General features: G+C 41.6%; 2 protein-coding genes across 2 annotated transcripts in view; one reads left to right on the forward strand and one right to left on the reverse strand.

Moving 5' to 3' along the window:
* The window catches only part of LOC126389193 (cytochrome c oxidase subunit 4 isoform 1, mitochondrial), a 516,851-nt gene that overhangs the window by 469,003 nt on the left and 20,743 nt on the right, over nt 1-27,105 (reverse strand). The window lies entirely within an intron of this gene.
* LOC126393946 (copine-7-like) lies at nt 24-27,105 on the forward strand. The gene is made up of 12 exons (XM_050050407.1): nt 24-325; nt 1,359-1,842; nt 10,094-10,276; nt 10,514-10,588; nt 14,373-14,447; nt 20,904-20,987; nt 21,075-21,164; nt 21,305-21,403; nt 21,593-21,679; nt 22,005-22,064; nt 24,622-24,755; nt 27,093-27,105. Exons 2-12 carry the CDS (start codon nt 1,669-1,671, stop codon nt 27,103-27,105), a joined length of 1,074 nt encoding a protein of 357 aa, XP_049906364.1. The 5' UTR covers nt 24-325; nt 1,359-1,668.

The raw sequence follows: 27,105 nt of genomic DNA on the forward strand, positions 1-27,105 counted from the left end.
CATGTCAGGCTGCCATCCTTTGTGGGAGCTGCCAGATACTCATCATGATCAATAAACGCCACTGTGAAGCATCTCCATGGTCTCGCGTCCTGTTGCTCGGTTTTTAAAATTGAACTCCCAATAATCGAGTCCCAGTGAAAGCCCCATCCTTACATCAGCAGCTGGACTCCTCTCCACTCCCCCATCTCTCTACAAGCCGAGCCTACTCCCTCCTCACCAGTCTAACCAATGAGTTTCGGCGGAGGAAGAAAAAAAAATCAGGCAGTGTGTTATGGGAGAGGATTAAAACAAGTGTGTTTAAGTAAAGAACAACGACAGGTAGGAAGTGAGTTTCTCCTTCTTTGGTTTTTTAACTTGCAGAGTTTATAGGCTTGGATGAGGGGCTGTAAGTGCGGTGGCTTGTTGTTATTGATCAGCTGCATGTTTTCTTGTTGGAAGTAAGACAAAGACAAACGATGTTATCAAAGTCTTCATGCTCAGTGCGACGCTTTGCTTATTATTATGATCAGGGAAGCTAGATCGTCGTTTTGCGCCCCTGATCGCAGGTTTAGGAGGATTTCAGATGTGCAGCGGAGTTGATTTATTGTGATGAATTATTAAGAAAGCATCCAGGAGCGTTTCCTGTATCGCCTTTATTAGATTAAGTTGTTGAATTGAATCGGCGGCGGACGTGTTGCTTTACGCTGAGATTTTTTTTTATAGCCTAACTTTTGCATGGGTTTTATATCATAGCCTCCGAATCTGATTATATTCCGAGTTTTATTGAGTTAAGTTTGAGATTGATGCTTTTGGGTAACATCTGGTTTCCAGACTCACAGCTGGCTATTAAAAAAAAAAAAAAAAAAAAAAAGACACGGGCGCTGTCCCTGGTGCTGAGAGCCAAACCTACACTCTGTCTCCTAACAATGTGACACTTAGAGTGAAGGATGCTGGTAGAAACAAATGCAGCCCCCGCCCTCATACTTTTCTTCCTCTCTCTCAAACAGTTCAGCAGGGTCAGACACGCTTTTGCTCAAGGACACTTCAGCAGGGCGGATGCTTTCCATACTGGAGCTCCAACAAATGAAAGTCCTACTCTCAGTTTTATGTTATCTCCTGGTGCAATAAAGCCACTCAGCCATGTGCCTGCCGGATTCCTGATTATATCTGCCACTTTCTCTTGTTTACCCACTGAATAGGGGAGAAAATACCAATTTTGTGCCATTTAAATTGTTGGAATTGGAAACAATGAAAGCAGATGCATGCAGAAAATGATACCATCAAGTTTTTGTGTGTATTTGTGCAGATAGCCTCCTTCTTTTGTGAATTAAGAGCTTTTAAAAGCAGCAGGTTTGATTGACTTAACTGAATCTTTACAGGGATCTGATCTTGGCTCCTCAAAGCACAGCCCTGCCACCTTCATGTCCTGTCTCCCGTCATTACCGAGGTGAGATGATACTCCTCGCAAGGGGATAGCTCTGACAGGCAGTAATAACAGATTGGGTTTTGCTCTGGTCCCCCGGGACTCAACGGGAATCTCTGTTCTTTTCATGAAATCTGCACCAAGTCAAAAGAGCCTGTCTCCTGTGAGCGTGCCACGTCTTTACTGAGATCCCACGAAACCCACCACTTCATTTTCCCATCCCTCGGAGCTACCACATCGCACTGCTTCACTCGCCCTGAGCCAGGATGAATGATGTTCAGGAGGCCACCTCCCCTGCGACCAGCCTCAGCGGTCCGGCTACCTGCGTCTCCAAAGTAGAGCTGCGCGTGTCTTGCAAAGCCCTGCTGGACCGAGACACGCTGAACAAGTCAGACCCATGTGTCATACTCATGGTGCAGAACAACGGACAGTGGACAGAGGTGAGCCCCCTTTCCCCTGTTTTTGTTTCTTCTTTAATCTGTGCACAGTTTGGACCTTTTGGGAAAAAAGTGTGAGCCTCAACCACCACTTCTATAGGCAGCAGTATATAGCCTTTAAAAATTAATTCACCATCTATTTTTAATCTCCCTGATTCATTAACCACATAATTTAATGTGTAAAGAGTCGTGTCCTGAATAACACATACATAAGAGTTCAAATTATTCACATTACAGTGCCTGGAGGTGATCTGAGCAACATGTTTTCCTAATGGTTACACAGACTGGAGAGCACAGTTGGCCACCCTTCCCTTTGTTGTCCAGTGCCACAGATAAGCTCAGAGTTTAACACGAAGCAGTGGTGATGTGTGAAATGTTTTACTTCGGGATGAATTTTCGGTCCCACTCCAGTTATCCCTAAACCTGTGTTGTCATAAATCATCAACCAGGGAGATAAATCTGTTAATGGTTTGCTGAACTTGCAGCTGTTTTTCACTCTTTCGGAAAAGATCATGGCTTACACAACAGCTGTCTGACTCCGAATTAAAAATGTCAAATGGAGAGTGCATTTGCAGGGAGAGAGTGAGCACTGGCTGTCTCCATAGTTCACTAATTTACAACACATTGTGCTGCCTGCCCTGTATATATATATATATATATCAATATATATTCCACTGGTCTACATATGTGGGCAAACAGTGGGTTGGTAATGCGATGAGGTGTGTTCCAGGTGAAAATGTTTACTTTCTTGGATTGGTCCCAAGCTGATTTGGAGCGTAGGCAGCAGGTCTCTCATTTCCCTGTTAATTAAGTCATTTGGTTCATGAGGGGAAAGCCAAAGCACAGGTCTCCATTAAGAAGAGGATGTGTTAAAACGTAGCAGAGGATATCTAATTATATAGATTTTTTTTTCTTTCTCTCCCCACGCTACTCTTCATCCAACAAAAAGCTATCTTTTCAGGGAAATGGGAGATAATAATTAAGTGTAACTCCGCCAGATTCCCGCCACATGGGAGTCTTTGGTTGTTTGATGTTTGGGATGTATGAATGTGGAACCTCGAGATACTATCATGATAAAAACACTTGGCTGACAGTGTTGAGCACGTAGTTATGGATTTTTCTTGGTTGTAATTTGATAGGAGGTCGTTACATGAGATGATTGACCTGGGTTCAATGAAGCATGTGCGAGGGTCCTATTTTTAGCTTTACTAAGTGAGCCAGTTTTGTATGATTTGAAAGAATAGACACATGCAGCACAACATTACAACTGCACCGTACTGAAGTACAATTTTAGGTATTTGTACTTTACTTGAGTCTTTCCATTTCTGTTATACTTAATATTTTTTGCCAGTTGCCAGAATAAAATGTTCAGAATAAAACGCTGGCACTCGCAGACACCAGCAGACAGATGTTTAAAACCAACATTTATATTTTTGGCCCAAACATGAGGTTTTTCTCATCCTGACCGGGCGGTTTTTTGGTGCCTAAACCTGACCATGCTTTCAAAACATAAAATTTAAAATTGAAATGGAAAGGAGCATGAATTTTTAACTCAGGGGCTACATATGAAATGCATAAATTTAAGATATCCATGGTTTGCAGAAACATACAATGCCAACATTTATTCTGGCAATTGGGTTGCTCTGATGGATGTACTGTAGTTACTAGTTACTAGGAAGATACCCATATTACACACAAAACACACAGCCATTTTATAAAATATGAATAATACTCAAAGTTGGGGTAGGAAGTTGGGCAAAAATCCCATAATGAACTTTAAGCTTAAATGCAATTAAAGTGGTCTGAGAGAAAAGTTGTTTGCACCTCCCCATGGCTCCTTTTTTTAGGCTTTAGAAAACGTAGCCTGTAAGACTTTGGCCAATCACTGGTAAATTCAGAGAGAAGGCGTTCCTATTGGCTGTTCTACAAATGCAGATGTGCGTGCATGTCCCCTTCGATGAACGCCTCATTCAATGGCGGAGAATCCTCGGGAGAACCGAGGCGAGGGAACTGTGGAATTGCTAGCAAATTCTACGTCTCATTTGTGGTCTAATAAACAGATAGAGAGAAAAGAGGGCAAGGAGGAGCTGTGTTAATGAGCTGTGTGCAAGTTTACAATGAAATAAAATTAAATAAATCCATGTATGGGGAACACATGGCTTACTGTTTGAAGCGCATGCATATGGATATACTGTGGTTATCTGGTGGGAGGGGCACAGGGTGGAGAAGGGAGAGCTGCAGGAGGAGGGTGAACAAATCTATCTATCTATCTATCTATCTATCTATCTATCTATCTATCTATCTATCTATTGACATGACAGAGTACGCAAGTTGTCCAGTCCTCCGCTGTCAGATCCCTCAGCACAGGGAGGCACCGTTGCCTGTGCAAATTGTTTACTTACGTCAACAACTGAGTAAGACGCTGTGCCCACTCATAACTCCGCCACCCTCTTTCTCTTTTCTGAGCTCACACTGTATGGCCCCACTGACTCGCAGCTGCTATTTGTCGAGCTGCGTTTATTTTATTATTACATTATTTCACCACCTGTTTGCTTCCAAGGACAGAGGCAGAGGCAGGGTGGAGATGACTTGATGTTTTTCTCCCACAGCAGATGCCTCATCTTTTTGTGTAAACCGGACTCTACGTATTTCCATGATAGTGAGTTAATTCAAAACCTGATCTTACTGCTGATATCTCACCTAAGCTACTGGGGCTTGTTGTGATCGAGCTGCAGCGATAATGCTCTGCCTACCTGGCAGAACTGATTAGAGAAAGCCTTAATTTTCCATGTCAGAGATCTCTCTATAATTCTGGCCCCACACCAACAACAAACAGGCGTCACAGACTTTCGGCACAACCTATCCTCCGTTGCACTGATAAGCTTTCATCAACAAACAGACTCATCAGACTCATCCCAAATCTGTCCGTCCAGATGGCACAAGGCTAGGAGGAAGAAGCGAGCAAGAGCAGACAATAAAGAGAAATGGGGATGAATGAGACTGAAGAAGCCAAGTCCTAGCTGGAAGTTCTTTTCTTTCTTTGTGATGTTTGCCAGAGTGAAAAGGAAACAGTAGAGCAATCCCTGCTACTAGCCATCCATCGCATTTATTATTGTCTTACATTATCATTGTTTTCATAATGAGGCGGATGTTAACCAAAGAACTTGTCGTGTTATTCATCTTAAACCGTGACAGAGACCAAAGTGTGTTTATCTCCAACCCAGCGCTGTTTATTTCTCAGTTCAGGCAAATGAAGATGTGACAAAACAAAACCCTAGATTTTAATGTGATACGTTTTAACATTTACTAACCAACAAATTGAATTGCAAATTGGTAATAAGTTCTGTGCAGAAGGGTGCTGAATGCTGGAAAACAAAAATCAAATGTCAACAGCAGGACAGCAGTCCAATTAGATTGTTTATTCGTGCAGGGATGTTTCAGGCAGACGTCATTCCTCAGCGGTAAGCTGGCAACAGTGAGAAAACAAGGGGTGCACGATAATATCGACATGTCATTGGTATCAGAAGATAAATGCTTTGAAATGAATTATCAGAATCAACCTGAAATGAGCATTTCTGCACTGGTTGTGCCTGTTGTCGCAATTATCTCAGGGGGAGCATCATCCAAACCTGTTAAGATAGAATCAGTTTATTTGTCAAAGTAGTTTTCTTTTGCCCAGTGAATGTGAACATTTTGAAAAGCATTGTATTTTGTGTATACATCTGCCAGTGGATCACCACAGTAGGAGCGGGCGCATTTGATATGTTAATTCTACCAAAGGAGAGACTTGATGTTCTCTACAATTAAGGGAAAAACACATGAGCATTCGGCGTCATGGTGGTGCAGTGGTCAGCATTGTTGCCTCACAGCAAGAGGGTTTTTGGTTCGGGTGGGGGTTTAAACCCTACAGTTGGGGAGCCCTTCTGTGCGGAGTTTGCATGCTCTCCACATGTCAGCGTGGGTTTTCTCAAGCTTCCTCCCACAGTCCAAAGACATGCAGGTTAATTGGTGACTCTCTTGGGGCGGCAGTAGCTCAGTCCATAGGGACTTGGGTTGGGAACTGGAGGGTCGCCGGTTCGAGTCCCTGTCTGGACCAAAATATGGAGCGTGGACTGGTGGCTGGAGAGGTGCCAGTTCACCTCCTGGGCACTGCCGAGGTGCCCTTGAGCAAGGCACCGACCCCCCCAACCGCTCGGGGCGCCTGACCAAAGGGCAGCCCCCTCACTCTGACATTTCTCCACTTTGTGCATGTATAGGTCCTGTTTGTGCACGTGTGTGTCTTTTGGACCTGTGTGTAATTGACAAGCAAGAGTGAAAACATTGAATTTCCCCTCAGGGGGATTAATAAAATAAAAAAAAAAAAAAATAAAAAAATTGGCCGAAGGTGTGAATGTGAGTGTGAATGGTTGTCTGTCTCTATGTGTCAGCCCTGTGATAGTCTGGCGACCTGTCCAGGGTGTACCCCGCCTCTCCCCCAATGTCAGCTAGGATAAGCTCCAGCACTCCCGCAACCCCTCATGGGATATGCGGTTACGGAAAATGAATGAATGAATGGACACTTGAGCATATATCAGAATCGACATCACCAATTGGCCAAAATGAGTTGGAAAATATCAGCATATCAGATATTGTCATAAATCAAATATTGCAACCCAGTCTCACTCCCAACTTGTCAAATACTGACGCTTGGTCAGTTTTGCTAGTATGTGTAGCATGCTAGTGACGTATGTGACGTGTGTCACATGACGTTACATTACATTAGTAAGAAACTTAGTTATTCAAGCCAAACCATGATGATTTTTTTTCTTACCTGTTCTTTTGTCATCTTAACCTGAGGAAATAAACCTAAAAGCAAAGTTTTTGACCTTCGTTCTAAGTTTATTTTGAAAAGAGACTGTATGTATTTAACAAGTGGAAACTGTACATTACTTACGAAAACGGACATTTTCACAGGTCACAGGTTTGTTGTGAAAGGACACAATGCATGTTGCATGCTGTCCCTGAGGGAGGGTTACCTAGGGTGTCATAATTTAATGTTTAGGGCCACAGACCAAATGTTGGTATTTGACAAGTTGGGAATCTTCATGGTGAAGAGCGAGCTGAGCCAGATGGTGAAGCTTTCAATCTACTGGCCCATCTACGTCCCAACCCTCACCTATGGTTATGAGCTCTGGGTAGTTATTGAAAAAATTACAAACGGACGAAATGAGTTTCCTCCGTGGGGTGGTTGGGCTCAGCTTTGGAGATAGGGTAAGGAGCTCTGACATCTGGAGGGAACTCGGAGTAGCGCTGCCCTTTGCATCGAAAGGGGTCAGTTGAGGTGATCAGGATGCCTCTTAGGTGCCTCCCGTTGGAGGTCCCACTGGTAGAGGGCCCTGGGGTAGACCCACGATGCGCTGGAGGGATTACATATCTCATCTGGCCTGGGAACACCTTGGGGTCCCCCAGGAGGAGCTGGAAAGCACTGCTGGGGAGAGGGACGTCTGGGGTGCTTTGCTTGGCCCGCTGCCCCCACGAGTCAGCCCTGGATAAAAAGGATGAAAATGGATGTATGGTTGGGAGTGAGAATGTGTTGAATATCGTGCATCCTTAGTAACAACTATAGATAATGAAATAAACAAGGATTGTGTCATTTTAGGTTTTATAATGCAGACGGGTTACAAATAAGGAAAAAAACAAAATAAATGAAAATAGAAGATAGAGAAGCTGCTTCTTAAGAGAAGCTGAGTTTTATTTTCATGGTCCACTTGTTCCATTAGACGGAGGAGTCACTGCAGATCAATACAGTTATTCATGAAGTAAGTCATCACTTTTTTTATGATGAAATATTTCCATCCTGATGGGACTGGTCTCTGTCAGGATGATAATGCTCTCACTCAAAGGGGTCGAATGGTTCGATGAGTATGAAAATATATTATAAAAACATAAATCATGGTTTTAAAGCCTTTACAGTATCTGGATCTCAAGCCAACTGAACACTTATGAGAGATTTTAGACCAGCGTGTTAGACAGCGCTTTCCAACATCATCAAAACCCCAAACAGGGAATATCTTTTACATGATGTCCATCAACATCACAACACACCCGTAAGCGAGGTGGAAAGCCTGCTGTCATAAAGAGGAGGAGATCAAATAATGATTTGAAAATTGAGATAATGGTGCGCATTTCCAGACAGTCTCTCCTGGAAGGTATTCACAGTGTTGAACTTGTTTTAACATATGGAAAGTGATGGGAAGAGTGGGGAAAGAATACAAACAGCTTTAGAGAGAGGTTCAAACATTATGCTTATCTAAAAAAGGCTATCACTACCAAAGCCACAAGATGAGAAACAAGAGAGCAATTTCACCAGTGTCTGAGGTCATCATGACACAAGTCTGGACTTGCTCCACGGACGGTGAAGTAATGACTTTGGACACCGGTCTGTTCTCCTTTGTGGTGTATAATTTCATAGATTTGGCTCTGAATCCCCAAATCATGCATTAAATATAAACATAACTGCAGCATATCATGAAAATTGTGAGGTCTGCTGCATGCATGTCATCATTTAATGACAGAAAATAACCTCTGTAGATGTAAATATCATGTTCAAAGATGATTTGTCCTTGTGACAAATTGGGCAGCATAAAAACGTTCGTGGAGCTGTGTGAGAGCTAAATCCTACATCATGAGCAGATGGGGCCTCAGAGAGCTCAGCTTTTCCTTGTCAGGCACTGAAAGACAAGCATGGACGTTTTCTGTACGCTGAGATTAAATGTCAGAGCCCTCCAATCTTCTCTCACATCATCCTCTCGACGGAATGTAATATCACTTGCCCTTCTGTAGACACTGGTGTTCCTCAAAATAAGTATGACGATAGACGAAGTCATATTTTCCAGTCCTGTTTATGTGAGATCTTGCTGTGAAATTATATAGATTATAATCTGTGTAAGTGCTGTAGCTCCACAAAGTATATTATTGCTTTTAAAGGAATGCTTCACCCATAAAATGACCATTTGTATATCAATTACTCACCCTGCGTTATGCTGAATTCATGAAGATGCTGTTTTTCTTGCATGGCTCCATGTTGAATTCAGAATCCAAATATTGAGATAACTCTTGATGAATTAAAGTCATAGGAGGCTTAACAACCGCCACACTTATTAAAACGTCAATTTACAAACTCTCACACAACTCATGCAGTATATTCCAAGTCTCATTTATCCAGTTGTATGCTCAGCACCTCCCACACACATGCATTTTCCCTAAAATCTTAGTATTCAAAACACTGTGAATTCCACTGAAATCCCACCTCCCATTTTGTTCACTGGTCAGGAGTCCTCATACAACAGTTTGTATGATATCCTATGAATTAGCACCCCACAAATGATGTTACGTAATTAATGTAAAGTTCAGTAACAATCTGAAGTTACAAAGATTAGGTTGAGGAAAAGAAACATGGTGACAAAAATGATTCAAAGTTCACTCCAAGTTCACATAGTTTTGAACATTGGTCTCCTGGGAAAAGTCCTGTATTTTGTGACACATCCACTGCCCCAACCTGCCTCCTTATGGGTACTGCTGGGACTGCCTCCTTCTTCATCTTCTTCATCTTCCATCAGCCCATTGGTCACTTGATCACAGCCCTCCAAAATACATGGGTTACGCATGAATTAATGGCTCATGATTATGTGGGATATGTATGAATTTTGGGGCATTACTTTTCTTGGGAAAACTTACCAACAGTGCATGAGAACAGCCTGCTCACTCATGCTTGTCGCTTCCTGGTCAAAGAACAATCTGGGAGGTCAGATTTCAAAGGAACGCATGAGCAGAAATCAAATGCACACGCTTGCCAAGGTGCGCTACTGAGATGGGCATGCGACTGGTTATGCGGAAGTGTTTTGAATAGTAAGATTTTAGTGAGAATGCATGTGTATGGGGTGTGTTGAGCATACAACTAGATAAATGAGACCTGGATCTGAGTTGTGTGAATGTTTGCAAATGGATGTTTTGATATGGTTTTGCTGTTGTAATTAAACACGGACCCCTATGACTTCAATTCATCTATAATTTTTTTCCATTTTTGGATTCTTAATTCGCCCAAGGCAAACAAGATAATAAGTTTTCCTCATGAATTCAAAATAAAACACTGGGGGGCTAACTGATATGCAAATGATCATTTGGGGTCGGAGTATCCCTTTAATCACATTCATAGTAAGTTAAAATAAGCAATATTACAATGTTTAAATATATTGAAGCGTGTGTTCTCTCTCAGCTGGACAGGACGGAAGTGATCAAGAGCAACTTGCACCCGGTCTTTGCCAAGGTTTTCACATGGGACTACTACTTTGAGGAGGTTCAGAAGCTGCGATTTGAAGTGTACGACATCCATGGAACTCACAGCATCGGGACCCGCGATGATGACTTCCTGGGTGGGGTGGAGTGCACTCTTGGCCAGGTAGGCAAATGCTGCTGTCTTACTTTGCCATTTTATTGACTTGTATTAGCTGGTATTGTGCCCTAACACTGTGATTTGTCTGTAATGAAACACCTTAAACATGCAGAAGCATCTCCCTTTGTGATGTCAGTAGTAAATATACCCGACGCTGGTATTGATGACTCAGATCCCTCTGCTCTGTGCTTTACTGCTGAGGAAGGCTCAAGGGCAACAATGTGTTTATCTTGCTCTTTGCAGATCGTGGCCCAAAAGAAGATGGTGAAACCTTTGTTGCTGAAGTATGGGAAATATGCAGGAAAATCCACCATCACGGTAGATTTCTTACATTGTGCTTTCGACCTTGATGCTCTGGTGAATTAAATTGTCTAGATTGCTGGACATCAAGAAAGGGGAAGTTTGTGGCTAATGGCCAGTGAGAGCTGACAGAAGTAATGGATGGCGAATTGATGGGTGAAATGGATGTCTGTGTTCTTCGACTTTGTTTTTTCCTGTCCTGCATCTGTTCACTGTCAGGCACCATAATGGATTTATATTCTATCTTACTTTACCAGCATAATTTGATTTTAAAAAATGAACAGCTCAATCCTGTACTTTTTGAACAATTTTAAAACATTTGGTTTTGATAAAGTTGAGGGCACCACTCACAGAATGGCTTCATGTTGGTGCTGTGCATCAGAGAGAGAGGAAGTTTACATCCTCTCTGAGCACTTTCTACAAGCTGCTAGAGTCCATTTTTGGTGGCATGGGGCGCCATTCCTGCTAAGCATGCCTATACACACAGGGAAGCAAGAGGAAATGATGCATGTGTAAGATATCACATGTGTCAGATGTGGATGAGGAGAGCTGTTGGTTCATTAACCATGATCTCACAACAAGCCAGTCGTGGTAGCATAGAAAATATAATGTTTGGGAATACACCAGAGAGGTGGACTAGATTCAGTAAGCCTAAACGTTTTCTGTGTAACCATGTATGTACAAGATGTAGACATAATAACAGGGCTTGTTCAATATCGTGCAACCCAATACAAGTGCTCTTCAGTAAATTAATATGGCACAATATTTTGACGGGTAGGTAACACTTCATTTAATAGAATCAGATTAGACTGGATCCCTGTGCTACGAGTGAAACTTAAAGGACAAAACCCTTTTTAAATCTTAATCATTTCATCTCTCGCCAGAGTGCGACTTTATTTAAACCAGAGCCAACAGCAAAGAGCTTTTAAGGGTCTTCTGGATAAGTGTAAGAGGTCACACAACAGGAGTTTTGGACCAATTCATCTTCACAAATATAGAGAACTCACTGCGCCATCATTATGTTAAAGCCTTATTCTGCATTTAGTTGCTTCCCACACATACTGACACTAAAATATAATCTGCTATATAGGAAGTGTGATTGTTTTTAATATATGTATAAATACGCCCATGGATGTATTGGATGTGACAGAGACACAATCAGCCGAATACAGTTTATTTTTAATGAGAAATTATAACAGTTAGGAAACACAAACACATACTAACAGATATAATTGTACTTCTAGATGCACTGAGTCACACCATGCTGCCTTGAATTACGTTTATATTACCAGTTTTAATGCTCTGAGTTTACATCAGACAGGCTTCGTCATCATTCACAGATAATTCAGACATGTTTAAACAGTCATTTTGTCATTCCTTCTCTGTTTTCAAGCAGTAAGTGGCAGATGCCGAGCAAAGTCATAACAACAGCCTCAAAAGATGATAAGTAGCTGCTTTGACAATAGTAAACAGCTCTAAGAAGGATGCACCTTCAAGTGAGTAGCCCTGTAGCACGCAGCGGCAAATCCCTGATGGCTGAGCTGACACACCGAGTCAAACTGAGTCAAGCCAAGCCAGCACATGTGTATGGAAAAGAGCCACTATTGACAGTATCATAACCTTAACCTGGCGCAGTTGTAGGGACAGTGGAGATCTAGTGCATAGACCTTATATCTTTGAGTTGGTCTAGAGTCAAGCATCAATCAGTGAATATTGCAATATAAATAAGTACAACATGGATAAACAAATTATTAATGGTATTATTACACAGTAAATTGTTAAAACAGCTCGTGCCTCCTTTAACATCTATGAAGCATTGCTATAATCTAAACAATGTACGACATATTTATCTTAGCCTGTAATCTGACTGAATTAAATGCTATGGCAAACAAAGCAAATCGCCAACAACAACAACAACAACAACAACAACCAAATAAATGAACAGTTATCATCAGCTGCCACTGAATGAACAAACTGGTAACATGATCTGTTAAGGCACACCTGTGGGGCGTTGTCATCTGGCAGCACTCATTGTTTGGGGTCTGTGGGAGGGAGCGGCACGGACTTCAACACTTCAGTATCATCATTATCAGGGACAAAGTGGTGTCTGCTTTTTCTCACATCATGTTTACTTTTTATAACCAGTCTGCATGTTCATGTAGATAAATGATGCATGTGCACACAAAATGCCAAGTGCCCAAAGTGTAAGGGCCCCTCCTTGACCTTCACCTGCAATATGCTGCTCAAAGAGACACGTACCGACCAGGAGCAGACTCAAAAGGACTACAAAGAGATGGAAAGGAACTGAAAAGAGACAAATTAACTACATAAAGGGACGAAACAACCTTAAAGTCATAAAAATGACTACAAAGAGACAGAAAACAACAACAAAAAGAGGCAAAATCACCAGAAAGTATTTGTTTCTTGCTCCTATGTAGAAGAGGTGATGTGACCTTTTCCTTGTCTGTGCCCAGGAGCCCATTGTCCCATAGTCCACCCATGGCCAAGTGAATACTACAGTATGTAAGAAAAATTATGTGAGCACTTTCTGAAGTTTTAGTAAATGTAGCTGTCCTGCGTTGTGTTTACTTGCTCCATTTTAGTGACCTGACTGTCAGGAGTCAGAAGCTGATCTCGTCTGAGAGCAAAAGATGCCTCGTGTGTTGAACAGTAAAGATTCTTGGGCTTTGCTGAAAACGTTCAGGGCCTAAAGATCTATAAACCTCCCCCTGGCGCTGACTCTGACCTTAACCATAACAACTACACCCCTAATCCCAACCTGTATCCTACACACAGACAAAATCTTTCCTGATCCCAACCAGAAAACCAGATATTTACCTTAAAACAGAACTTGAAAAATGTGTTCACTCTAAATCCTTTATTGGTCCCAACAAGGGTGGAAATACACAAGCACGTAGAGAGAGAGAGAGACACACACACATACTCACACCTTCTGCCCACACCTTTTATAAAGATGTTTCCCCGCGCTCGATACCTGTCAGGACAAGCTGCCTGATAAAAAGCACAAGTTTCCTACTTTGCCAATCATCACTGTCAAGCCTTGTCAAGCCCTGGCTGTGTCCGCTCTGCAGCTGCAGGTCTGGCAGCTTGGTGTGAAGTTTCTGTCAATTTCAAATAGAAGAACAAAGAGAGACAAAACTTTCGCGTTCCGTGAGTGGGCCAGAGGGAGCAGCAGAGGGTGCTCGCTGATTCTTTTTAACTAACACACATACAAACAAACAAAAGCAGCCATTTGGAGATGTTAGAGAGCTGTTACAGAACTTTTCACTTGCACTGTGCTGCACGTGGTAACTTTCACATCCATTAAAAGTGGAATGTTCAAGTTGAGATAATAACCTGTAACAGCAGGGAGCCATTACTTTGCAGCTAATAGGGCTCTCCACTCTGGTTTTAATGTCCTGGAGTCCCCTGTTAAGTAAAAGCCACTTAACTTTGTTAGCTGCTTACCATAGTGCAGTTGCTACTAAAGTAAAAGTCGCATTGGAAAGGAAAAAATAGTGCGTAAAAACTGATTTTGAGCAGTCTGTTTTAAATACGGGCACATAAATACCTTCACTTTAATATTCTAGAGGCTTAATCTTACTCTGCAACCCAATGTCATTTGTCGGAAATTTATATTTCTTGTCTGCGGTTTCAATTTCAGTCACAACAGTAGCTTTTATGAGCTTTAAAGGTTTTTTTTTCCTTTCCGGAAATGTAGATCATGGGGTTGTGATTTCTTGCCATGAATAATGAAGCCCAAAAGCCCAAAATATTACTGACAAATCTTATCTCCTGTCAGGTGCACGCCGAGGAAATTTCTGGCAACAATGGGTATGTGGAGCTCTCCTTCTGTGCCAAGAAGCTCGATGATAAGGTGAGCGGAGCACACAGTTTTGATGGAAATACTAACACAATTCATGTTTTATTAGGTACAGTTTAGTAGCACTAGACAGTAGGGCTGCCCTCTTAAAGTCAGAGATCCGAATCATCAGATGGAAACCCCTCAGTCAACTGTGATTCTTCATATCGAGCAGTCAGTCAGTGTGCAGTGTGCTTCTGGGGAAGTTTCGGTCCTCAGATTTAGCTGCAGATCGAGCACACCTTGTTTTAATGCTGCTCTCCGGTACAGGCAGCTGCAGACACAAACCCAGGGTGAGTCTGAGTGAGATGGAGGCAGCTGCCTGGAGTCAGGCTCTGAGATAATATTATCTTTTAGCTCCTGCTTAAAAGCCTCCACACACCGAGCCCTTTTTTTCCCCAGATGCGTTTCTTTTAATCCATCACCCGAAAAAAATGTTTCAGCACAGAAAACTCACACACTGATTCTGATGCGTTTTATTGTTCTATTCGCTGTGAAAATTCGCAATACATGACAAAATGAAAAGACACATCTCCTTTGCCTACCTGGCTGTCACCACTCCCTCCCTGTTTTTCATTTGGCACCGCAGCTGCGTGAAGGGGAGGAGCTGTGCTTCCTGCCTCTCTCCGCATTCTGTGTGCGGTCCACATCCTCCTCCTCTTCGTCATCATCCACCTGAATATTACGATCTGACCTGTTGAAAGTGAGCTGTCTGAGTCATGAAATCATACTGAGGGACCTGGCTGTGTCCCGCCCCCACGTTTTCTTCACCGATTCATGGTCAAACGTCTCTAAAGGCTTCTGATGGAAACAAAAAATGCAAAAAAATCGCACCATTCTGAATATTTTAATGATGGACGAAAGTTTCGGACTCAACTTGACACAATGTGAAGTCATATTTATTTTTAGACATGCAACAATTTTGGATGAATAAAAACGGACTCAGTTGGCAAATTTACAGCTCACAGCAACTTACCATGATACAGTAGAAAAATATTGTTGGCATATGTATGATTCATCGTTAGCATAGTTAGCACGCATCAGCTCAGATTACTATATAAACATTACATGAACATCACTGCCACTTCAAACTCCCAAACTTTATATAACAAATAAATAGTTGAAAATTCAGATTGAAAAATCTGATTCAACTGACATAATTCTGAGTCAGGTACAGCCCTACTAGACAGGCATAGTCATATTAGTAGTATGTGATAATCGTGATGCTGTGCCTCAGAAAGTACCCTCAATGTATCACTGACCTTTAAGTTACACACGTGTATTATTTTTAAATCTATATTTGAAGTTACAGGGAGAGAAAAAAAGTGATAATACCACTGGATATCACACGTTTTAGTGACATGATGCTGTCAACATGTGAATGACATGTCAGCACATGATATCATATGTAAAATGTGTGTTATTACTTGTCGGTTCCACTTTAAGTCCAGATATCACCGACCTTAACTGCTCCTGCTCTCACACTATCAAACTTTGCCAAAGGCATGTTTCAATCAAAAAGACTGCGGGAGCTTACATCCAATTACAACTCTGATGATCTGAAGTCGCTCCATGTTCTTAGGAGCGAGCCTCAGGACGCCTCACTCACAGGCTGCCCCTGATTCCCAGAGGTATTCGGAGGAAGATTCAGATTTTCTACAGCATGTACATTTATTTTTGAAATTGCAGTTTGCAGTTTCCTGCGACTCTGACAGTGAAATTGAACCTGACTCTTACACGAGGGAGATGATAAGGGGAGAAAAAAATCCTTGCTATAAAGTGCATCTTCCCCTGCATGTGATATTTGCCTCATATATCCAGTATGCTACTGGAAGTATTGACTTTCTGCCTGGAGGATCCACCTGCTTGTTTTATTTAAACTGATGTGATTACAGCTGTGGGCGCATCACTGTGGAGCAGTGGTGTGTAATTATGTGCCACCGAGGCACAAAAGTGTTCATGTTTTCACTCTGAACAAACATTTCAGCAGCTTATTTGGAGCAGAGTTTGGTTCTTGACGCCAAATATCCAAAAACACTGATGCAGAAAATGATAGACGCTGACTTTGTTTACATGCACAGCCAATTTCTAACAGCCCATCTTTAGGTGGATGATTACAGACATACCTTGGTCAGAATAAACTAGGAAAAGCTCAGGCTCTGGTTATGAGGCGTCTAGTTTGGTGTTGTCACAGAAGTCGGGCTCATTTATGCATCATTTGTGCAAACATTTAGGTGTCAACAACAAGCATAGGTGTGAGCAGTGTTTGCTGTCACATATGCAGAGTTAGTATTTCTTGTATTAGAAATGGACTACTTCTCTGTCAGATTAAAATGAGACAGGATAATTGCTGAAATGAATTTTTTTTTTTTTGTTTGGCCACTTAAGGGTAACAAAAGTAGCTGTAAATACTGTATTGACATATGTTCACCTTAAAGGTCCAGTGTGTAGGACTGAGGGGCATCTATTGGCGGAGAGGGAATGTAATATTCATAACTATGTTTTCTTAAGTTTATAATCACCTGAAAATAAGAATCCCTGTATTTTCATAACTTTAGAATGAGCCGTTTGCATCTACATAAGGACCGAGTCTTCTCCCTCTGAGTCTGTCATGTTTCTTCAGTAGCCCCGAATTTTTTTTTTACATTCTTTGCACATGGGAGAAGTTTCAGTTAAGATGCCATTAACCCTGCACACTAGACCTTTAAACACTTGTTGGTGGTGAGCGTGTTAATGACGGTGCTGTGTCATCACTTTGTGCATATGAATGCAGAATCTATATGTTTGTAGTCGGAGTAGCATTGACCCACTGGCTATCATATTTTGACAAGTTAGCTTTATACTAGTTTTTTTAAAAAAAATGTTTTAGCATTTGTAATCAGATATCTGTTTATAGTGATTTGCCAAAATGACTGGCACACATAGGAGGAAGTCTTAAGGCCCCGACACACCAAACTGACTTCAGAAAACTAGAGGTGACGCAACCCCCCTGCTGCGTTGCGTGACATCGCCGTGTCTCGGCTGAAAAAATTGCACATGAGCACACCTCAAGGACTACAGCTGACGGTCAACCAGCACAAACGCTCAGCACCTGCATGACAGGAAATAACTTTCCACACCAGCAGACAGTGGTAGTTTGTTTGTTTTCCTCACTTCCATTTCTCTCCTTGTGCACTGAGCTGAACGCACTGACAGGCTCCACTGTCACAGATTTAAAAAGAAAACCAACGGAGGCTGACGAGGGGCAACGGTGTGGGACACACCGCACCAACGAGGGTGACAGATGCTCACCAATGGCCCAACGCTGACTGACAGCCAACCGTTGGCTTGGTGTGTCAGGACCTTGAACTCGCATATTAGCTTGCTACACCGAATCAGCCCGAAATATTGGCCCTCACCCCCGCAGCTCTATCGTCATTAGATGAAAGCCATTTGATTCAGCGATTTGGCATGTTAAAACTCTGTTTCTTCTTCATGCATGTTAAACACACAAGATTTAAAGTGTGTGTGGAGGATTTGAAGTTGTTTAAAAGGCACAAAGGGAGTTGGGCTGAGCAAGTAGAGTAAAGAAATAATTTACATTTTGGTTGTGCAGCTTTAACTGCTTAATATATGTAAGCAAAGATATTATTTATCAGGCAAATGGTGGATGTCAACAGGTCACACAAAGTAACTTTTACATTATTATAATCAAGTTCCCATAATTATTTGATTTTATCAGCAATCAGGTGTGTTATATGCTCAGTGTCTTTACAATGCAAATTAGCTGCCACTAAACCAGCAGTTAGATGTTGGGTGTAGCTATTTATCTAACAGATGATGAGTGAAGCAGCACGGTTTCTAATTAGCTGCTCATCAGCTGTATCACCTCAACCTGCCGCAGATACTGAAGGATCCCAGCATACATGCTGATAAACAGGAGGATTAATGACGCAATATTAGATCACGGTAAGTGGTAATGATTGAATTTTGACATCTGCGCCCATGCCGCTGACGACACTGGCTTGCAGTTGCCATGACAGCAAAGACAGGATGCTATGGCTCTTTTTGCTCCTGTCCCTGTCCCTCAGGAGATGTATCTGGCTAATGTGGCGGGAAATGCAGCATTAACTCTCATTCGGTGTTCACAAAGCCCCCCCCCCCGCCACAGTCACACATACACACACACACACACACACACACAGTAATCATTTGTTTTCCTCCCTAAAGAATCAATTGACCTAAATAATAAGTGTTTCTCTGCACTCAGACGCCTGTACTTGAGACTCCGAGGATGATTTGAAGCTACCGAAAATAACCGTGACGGATGAGAAAATGTTATGCATGTTTTCAATTTGGCAGGGTATTTTCTGACACTGACGGTGTAAACGGACACAGTTACCACTGAGTTAACTCGAACGCATGATGTTAATAACCCCCCAGTGCTGGGCTATTTCAGATGCATATTGCACATTGGAAGTAATGGAGTGCAAAGAAAGTTTAAATTCTCTGCTAGTGAATGCTTCAAATATTGGTCGAAGAAACCAATAAAGATATTTCAGAACTGCAATGACGGCTATAAGGGAGGAAATAGCGAGTCATTAACGCTATTGGCTCAAGAAAAAGGTCAGTGATTGAGGGAAGAAATGTAATAACTAGGGAATGGCATGAGTTGGAAGCTTGTAAAATTTTCTCATACTCTGGTCTGACCAAAAACAAACTCCTTTCTTGATGATGTCTCCTCCAGAACAGTCCCCCCGCTGTGCTGTAAATCCTGTGCCTGTGCCTCATTGACCTTTAAATCACAGAGGCAATCACCTCTGCAATCAGCACTGATAAATCACTGTCAGCAGCCATCTGTATAAATTACATGCAAACCATCCTAAAAAAGAGATGTTGAAATAACCTCTAAAATATTTAGTGGTGATGCTTTTTCTGTAATTTTGCCATCACAACCCCATGGTTAATATTATCTGACTCATTAGCTTCAATACGGTAAATAGAGTTCCTGTAAGTCAAACCTTGAGTGTTAAATGTGATGGTCTTCTGTTTCCACATGGGCAATAATGCAGAGAGAGCAATGGAGAACACTATGGGAAAGAAATACTAAAGCAAATTTCAGACGTCTTGGGAAGACAAATTCTTGCTTCTTATGGAAACCTTTGAAGAAAAGGGGCATGCATTAAACAAGGTCTCTGAAAGTCAATTTTCTTTCTGGGAGAAGGACCCTCAAACACCTTTTTTGAGGTCTCAACGTTGGCAAGTATGTCCGTGCCTGCATGTGAGTCCTGTGTGTGTATCCTACTGGTTAGCTGATCACCACTGCTCTGCACTGCACTCATACAGCAGTTACCACTCATATCGGGAGGTTGTTGTCCCAGAAGTGTAGTACCCACCCTGCTTTCCAGGTTAACACTACTAGCTCTGTCAGCACTGTTTCTGTTACAACCCGGTCTCACTCCAAAGTCGTCAAAATCCGGTGACTCGTGGTGTCAAACACAGATGAAAAAAGCCATCCTTTAACGACGGTTGCTGTTGGGAACTGCCCATTGGTTCGACAGCCAATTGGTTTGACATCCCATTGTTCTGACCATATTAAACTCATTGTTCCAAAGTCCGTTCCGAAATCATCATGATGCCCTGTGGTTAAGGTCTGGTTAGGTTTAGGCACAAAAACCACTAGGTTAGGGTCAGGAAAAGATCATGGTGAGGGTTAAAATGAAAAAGAAAGTGACAAACACATAAGCCATGAGCCTGCTCCGCCTCAAGCCGGTCGCAGCGCACCATACGCCAGCCGCGAGCCGTTCAGCACCGCGGACAGTCGGCCTAATGGGATGTCAAACCAATGGGCTGTCGAACCAATGACATGGACCCGTTGCTGTTATAGTTTAAGGGCGCTTGCCGACATCAGGGGGGAATGCGGCGGGACAAGAACAAAAGTTAAACACAACAAACACCTGAGAGTTTCTAAAGCCACACCCTGTTCTTTTTCTCTAAACCTAACCATGTGTATTAGTTGTTGGAGAAAATTAAAGGTCAATTCGCATTGTTGTACTCACACAGTGCATTTATTTTAAAAGAGACTGTATGTACACGGTCAATTTCCTGAGAAAACGGAAGTGTAATTTGTAAGAAGACAATGCATGTAACAGGCAAAACAGACATGTCAAAAACGAACGCACCCAGTGTACCTTGCACATTGTGTCTGGACATGGAAGGTCCTATATGTGACGAGGTTTGAGTGAGAATGTGTTGTCCGTTATTAGTAGGTCTCACAATGTTAGCACTGTTAGCTGCTAGCTGCCAGCTTAGCCACAACAATGTGAGAGCCGCGTGCAGACAGTCCTGCCCCAGACTCTGAATCATACAATGAATATTGTATAGAGCTTCTTTAATTAATTTGACCTTCTCACCTGTCCAAAAGATTAATTGGTACAGGGTCCTGTACCAACGTTAAGAGTCAGTAGTTTTGATGTTTTGTTTTCTCTGCAGGATCTCTTCAGCAAGTCAGACCCATTTTTGGAAATATACAGAATCAATGACGATGACACCGAACAGCTTGTCCACAGAACAGAGGTGAATTCATTATATTCCACCATCAGTTTAAGCAACAGCTGTTTTCTGCCTCTTTGCTTCATATGTTATGTGTTCCTACGCTCACAGGTGATCAAAAACAACCTGAACCCTGTGTGGGAGCCTTTCAAAGTGTCTCTCGTATCTCTGTGCAACTGTGATGAGGAGCGGAAGCTCAAGGTAAATGACCACATTAGTAAAAAACAAAGGGTCAGGACAAAACAGGATTAGAGCAAAACATGTTTCCCAGTATTTGAGGAATGAATGAAAACATATTGTAACCAAAGCAGTCAACAGTGTTGTCTTTGGTTGTGTCACAGTGCCTAGTGTGGGATTATGACTCCAGAGGGAAACACGACTTCATCGGCGAGTTCTATGCCACTTTCAGGGAAATGCAGAAAATTTCCAGTGGAAATAAGGTCAGTGAACAGAGGGGCGGAGCAGAGCGGAGGAGAGACAGCGGTGTGCCCGTTTTATCCATTTCCAATATGCCTCTCATTTTACTCTGCTGAAATCCATCCCAGATTAAACAAATGTCATGCTGCTTAAGATATATCGCCAGTGTTCTTCTGTTTGTTGCTCCATGTCTTCAACTTGCTTTGTCATAGGTGACGTGGGACTGTGTGAATCCCAAGTACAAACAGAAGAAGAGAAACTATAAAAATTCAGGAGTTGTCATCCTCAGTGACCTAAAGGTAGGAATCAGCTGAGCCAATCAGTGTTGAGAATTTCAGGAACAGTATGAATGAATTGTAGTAATAAAAGCTTGATTGCATGCACTTTACATAGAAACAGTCTTTTTTAATTTCTCTCACTGTACAGCTAAAATGACAAAATTTTCACGCCTGTTTCCACAGAGGGCGTGTTAAGTTTCTGCTGCTTTGAGAAGATATATCACAACATTTGTTTTACCCTTTACAGTCAACAGATTTGTTGAGTTAATTACGTTTTAATGACCAGATGCTTCCCACAAGATGCCTCTGAGGTTTTGCCTTAATTTTTATTTATTTTGTCTTGCAGCTCCACAGAGTGTACTCCTTCTTAGATTACATCATGGGAGGATGCCAGATTCACTTTACGGTAAACTGAGCAGCCTCTGCTTAGTGACGCTTCACTGTCACTGAGCTCATAACTGCACTGTAGGGATGGGCGATACCAAACTTTTTTCAATGTGATATGACACCAGTACTTTTTATATCAGCTTTCACAACACCAACACTAACAATGATTCTGATCATTTCTTAAACTAGTATCTGATTAAAAAATGAAAAATTTTAAAGAAATAATATGACACACACCAGCCATTAATTATGAAATATTACAAATTTATTATGGACACCTTCTTTTCTTTTGTTCAGCCTGCTCATAACTTTCAGAGTAAGTTGTTAAATTTTGTAGAGGTTACTCATGTTGCTGCTGTGTGGCACTTTGTTGTCACAAATCAACCCTGTCTCCTAGAAATCATGTTTGTATGCGCCTAACTGCTTTCTTGATTATGTTATTGTGGCAACTGTCTGGATTATGTTCAGCGACAACATTTCTTTTAGGAAACAAAACACTACGTCATGAACTGTGTCTGCTTCAGAAGGAGGTGGTTGTGAAGGGTGAAGGGTAGACAAATCAGAAGGGGAAATTGTGATTCGTTACAGTTGCTCCAATGTAAAGAATAGAGAATTATAAGAAGTAAGTATGTAAATATAAGGCAATAAAATAAAATAGAATAAAATAAAAATGACAATGTGCATTAAAATAAAATAAAAACATAATGTGCATAATGCTACAGGGTTTAAGACTAGTGCTTAAGAAATTAAAATATTACAAATATATCGTCGCTGTGCTGAGGCTGTAGTGTTACTTAACTACAATATTTACATCAATAGAATGAACAAGAATAGAATAAAGTAAACATAAGAAATATGTATAGTTATGTGCGTGATAAAGTCGTATATTGAAAAATGCTCAGTGTAATAATTGCACAGAAAGTTCAGGACCTTAACACCAGACCTTTGGGTTCCTGTCCAGACTCCTCTCTTAGGTTTCGGCAACAAAAGCACTTTGGTTAAGGCTAGGTGAAGATCGTGATTTCAGAAAAATAATGCTGTAGCCACTACAAGTGGATACTGTATTGCAAGATTGCCCATTTTGGCAGAAAAAAAGAGAAGTGAGCATTTTGTAGATATGTTTAGTATTAACATTTTTGCGACTTGCCAGGTACTGTAATTAGCAGCATTTTCTCATTATGTTAAAAGAAAACAGAATTAGTATTAGCATTAACATTTCTGCCCCAAACTGTTTTAAATTAATTGGATATGAGTATAATTTCCAGGAGAAGGGCTGCACAAATAGTGCATGCTATATTTACTTTCTGCCGTTTTCTCACGTTTGATTCAGAAGTGTACGATTGTGTGCTCTGTTCTGATGTTGCATAGATTTCCGCAGTCCTGTGACTAAATATGTATAAGTTGTTCTTGCAAGCCTGGTCTTACTCTGAAGTCATCAAAATCCGGTGCTTGGGCAGTGACTTGCAGCATAAGAAACCAACAAAAAAAGGTGTCAGGGGGAAACGCAGCGGGACAAGGACGAAAGTTAAGGCGGCGAAAGGCAGGAGGGGTGGTGGATGGATCCAACAAGCACGGATTTTCACCCAAGAGAGTGGTGTTCACATCCAGTAAGATTCTAAAGCCAAACCCTGTTGTTTTTTCCTAACCACTTGACCCAACCATTTGTGTTTGTAAATGCGTCAATTTCGCAATGTTATACCGACATAGTGCATTTATTTTGAAAGAGACTGTATGTAAACAGTTAATTTCCTGTGTAAATACAAGTGTATTTTGAGAAGACAATGCATGTAACAGGCAGAACATGACACAGTGTCAAAGAGCGTCAACAACTAATGCACCCAGGGTACCTTTCATGTCGTATGTGGACGTGGAAAGTCCATGACCAAACGTCAATCTGTGGCGAGGTTGGAGTGAGAATGTGTCGTCTTGGCACAAGTATTATATAAAGGTACTGAAAACATTTGGAAGTGCAGCCACTATATGATTTTATTATCAATATATTTTTTCAAAGAGACAGCACCAAATGAGAAGCTTGTGAGTACTGAGGTATTGATCCCTGCTGCACTGGTCCTGTTGTATCAGTTACCTTATGTGATACCATCAAATTCTCTGCACGTTAAAAATATTTGAATCCTTGAAACATCCCCTGATGGTGTTTTTGTGCGTTCCCACAGTTACTTTTCTTGTTGGCAGCTTCGTGGAATCAATTTAAACCGTCTTCAACTCTCACCCTTTGGTCTGCCCTCTGTAGTTCTACCTCTTGCTCTCCAGCTGGATTACTGAAGCAATGAATATTAATTATGAGGGTTGCTGTGATAGATGCAGGTCCTCCTTGTTGAAATAACTGGCTGCTTAGATCTACTCTGTACGGGAGCTGTAGCCGTTCCCATCTATGTGGGTGTAAAGAGCGCGAGTTGTTACCTCTGATCAGATAATTTATACTGCCATTATGCATATCTCCAGCTTGCTCAAGCAGAATTACTTGTAATTTCATAAGCAGCCAAATAAAAAAGTTAAGCAGCAAAATAAAAACTTCATTATATCTGCATCCTTATAGTTGCACTTCTTTCTACCAGGTTGCCATCGACTTCACAGCCTCCAATGGAGACCCCAGGAACAGCTGCTCTTTGCACTACATCAACCCTTACCAGCCCAACGAGTACCTGAAGGCTCTGATAGCAGTGGGGGAGATCTGTCAAGACTATGATAGGTTTGTCAGTCTTTTGTTTTTCAGTAAAGGCTCTTTGGTGCCTGCAGGGATTGTCAGTGTGTCCTGTTGTGAAATAGAGCTGCAGAGTGCCCCTTGCATGCCATTTCGGTGGGATCTCTCACACTGAAACGAGCCACTCCAGCTGAACCACAGCAAAAGGATTGGAATGGAAATCTTGGAGTACTGACAGAGCAAAAAAAATCATTACATTTCTGCTCACCACCAGTTGAACTGTTGACCGCCAGCTCCTCTATCCATGATTCATTTCTTCACTGAAATTTGCATTTTGAATTCTCTCTAATAGTTCAGTTAAAAGCCTTGTATTGTCAAAAAAGCCGCTGGTTACCTGCAGCACAAATACCGTCTTGTTTATCGTCCACATCATGTTCTCACTGGTAAACCCCTTAATCTGTGTTAAACCCGTGGCAAAGTAATGCATGAGAAGCTGTTTGTACCTGGAAAATTAGAGCAAGCAAATTTGGCCTCTGCCGACATTACTTATGCATGAGGCTAATCTGGGGCTGAAGCTGGTGCTTAGTAGCAGCAGTCAAGGACACTGACACAATATTCTGGACGCACTCGATGAGCCAGTTTGTCAAAGTATCCATTATTTTCCAGTTTTTAATAATCTATCTGAAAGATGACACTTTGACCTTTATAGCTGCAGGCATTTAAATCCAATGCAACATCAGTTTCGTTACTGACAGCTTTTTGGCAGAGGTTTCTGAGCCATTTGTGAATATATTCCTGACCCAGTCTTGCATAACAATTTGAGGAAAAACAACAAAAAAACAAACACTTCATCTCGCGCATACTGATTTTTTGCTTTTGCAAAAAGGCCAATGGAAAAAACAAAGTGAACATTAAACAGTTTCTGTTATACATTTTGTACTGGATTGTTGCTTCAACGATCGTTTTTTATGATAGATTACAATACCTGTAAATCTGTATTTCTCCCTCCTTTTCTGTGTGACACTGCTGAGGAAATCCACAATACAGTCATCAAATTACCCACTTTTATGTAACTTCAATTTTTTTTTCTATGTAATATAACACATTACATAGCTCAAGCTCCCTCCCCACGCCCACGTTCCACTCAGATACAAATGGCACATTGGTCTGGTTTGTCTGTTTGCACGTCTGTTAGTTCGCAGCATAGCTGAAAAACCTTGAGCAGATTTCAAAGAAAAACAATACAAATACAAACAGAACTGCTCGCTGTCGCCTACAACTGCTGGTGCTTGTCGAGGGGAAAACAAGTCATTTCAAAGGGGAGACAAGACGCCCTCATTTATGAGTCGGTTTACCTGGAATTTTTTTTTTTTTTTTTTTTTTTTACGCCATATTAGATAATTAGGACTTTAGGCCATGGTTCAAGGATCATGTCAGAACAGTTTAGTTTAGTATATAGAGTTGAAGATAAACCTTAATTTTCCTCTATGCCTCAATATTATGTGCACAAGTCATTAAGATGCACACCATATGACTGAGATATCTATCTATCTATCTATCTATGCTTCTGACTATTATATAATCATATAGTACTTGGTTAGATTACATATAGTCAATATGCTATATGGCCAGTAGTAATATGGTCATACGTACAGTATGTGTAAAAATACATTAAAGAGACAGGAATGGAAACTCATGGTTCTTACGTACGTTCCACACCCACACACACACCCACACACACACACACACACACACACACACACACACACACGCACAAGGACAGTGCTAACAGTTTTGCATGTACCAGACAGTCTTTATGCTCACCGTGGTGGCTGCCTGTGGGTAACTCAACAGTACGGTTTCCTCCCAGCATCTGTTGCAGCTACTGGTCCCCTTTCTTAGCTTGCATGGGCTCATTAGCCTGAGCTACAGATGAACACATGCAGAGACAGGGGCTAACACCAGGATAGCAGGCACTTCAAAAAGAAGTGGGAGGCATTATGGCTGGCGGAATAACAGCGAGGTGTATAATCAGATGTAAAGACAGAGGAGGTGCAGCAGGAAGCCTGTTTGAGGGATCATTAAACACACTGAAGCTATTTAAGCGAAGTTACATTGTCATGTGAGAGTTCCTGTTACTGTAAAGAGTATACATTCTGGCTGATGGAGTTATCAGACTTCAGTCACATACATTTGTGAAATTGAAAACAAATATCACACAATGTGCAAAGGTAAAAAAAACTATTAGTTATTGCAGTCAGACTCGAAGGTATTTGCTAATTAATGGGAAATTATTTCTAATATGATATGTGTCAGAGAAAGACCATCTCATCTGTCGAAACTAAGCCAGATGAGGATTAACACTCTGACTCCTGATTTATGCAGATCCTCCTATTGA

The sequence above is a fragment of the Epinephelus moara genome, chromosome 1 (assembly GCF_006386435.1).
Source record: "Epinephelus moara isolate mb chromosome 1, YSFRI_EMoa_1.0, whole genome shotgun sequence".
In the NCBI taxonomy this organism is placed as follows: Eukaryota; Metazoa; Chordata; class Actinopteri; order Perciformes; family Serranidae; genus Epinephelus; species Epinephelus moara.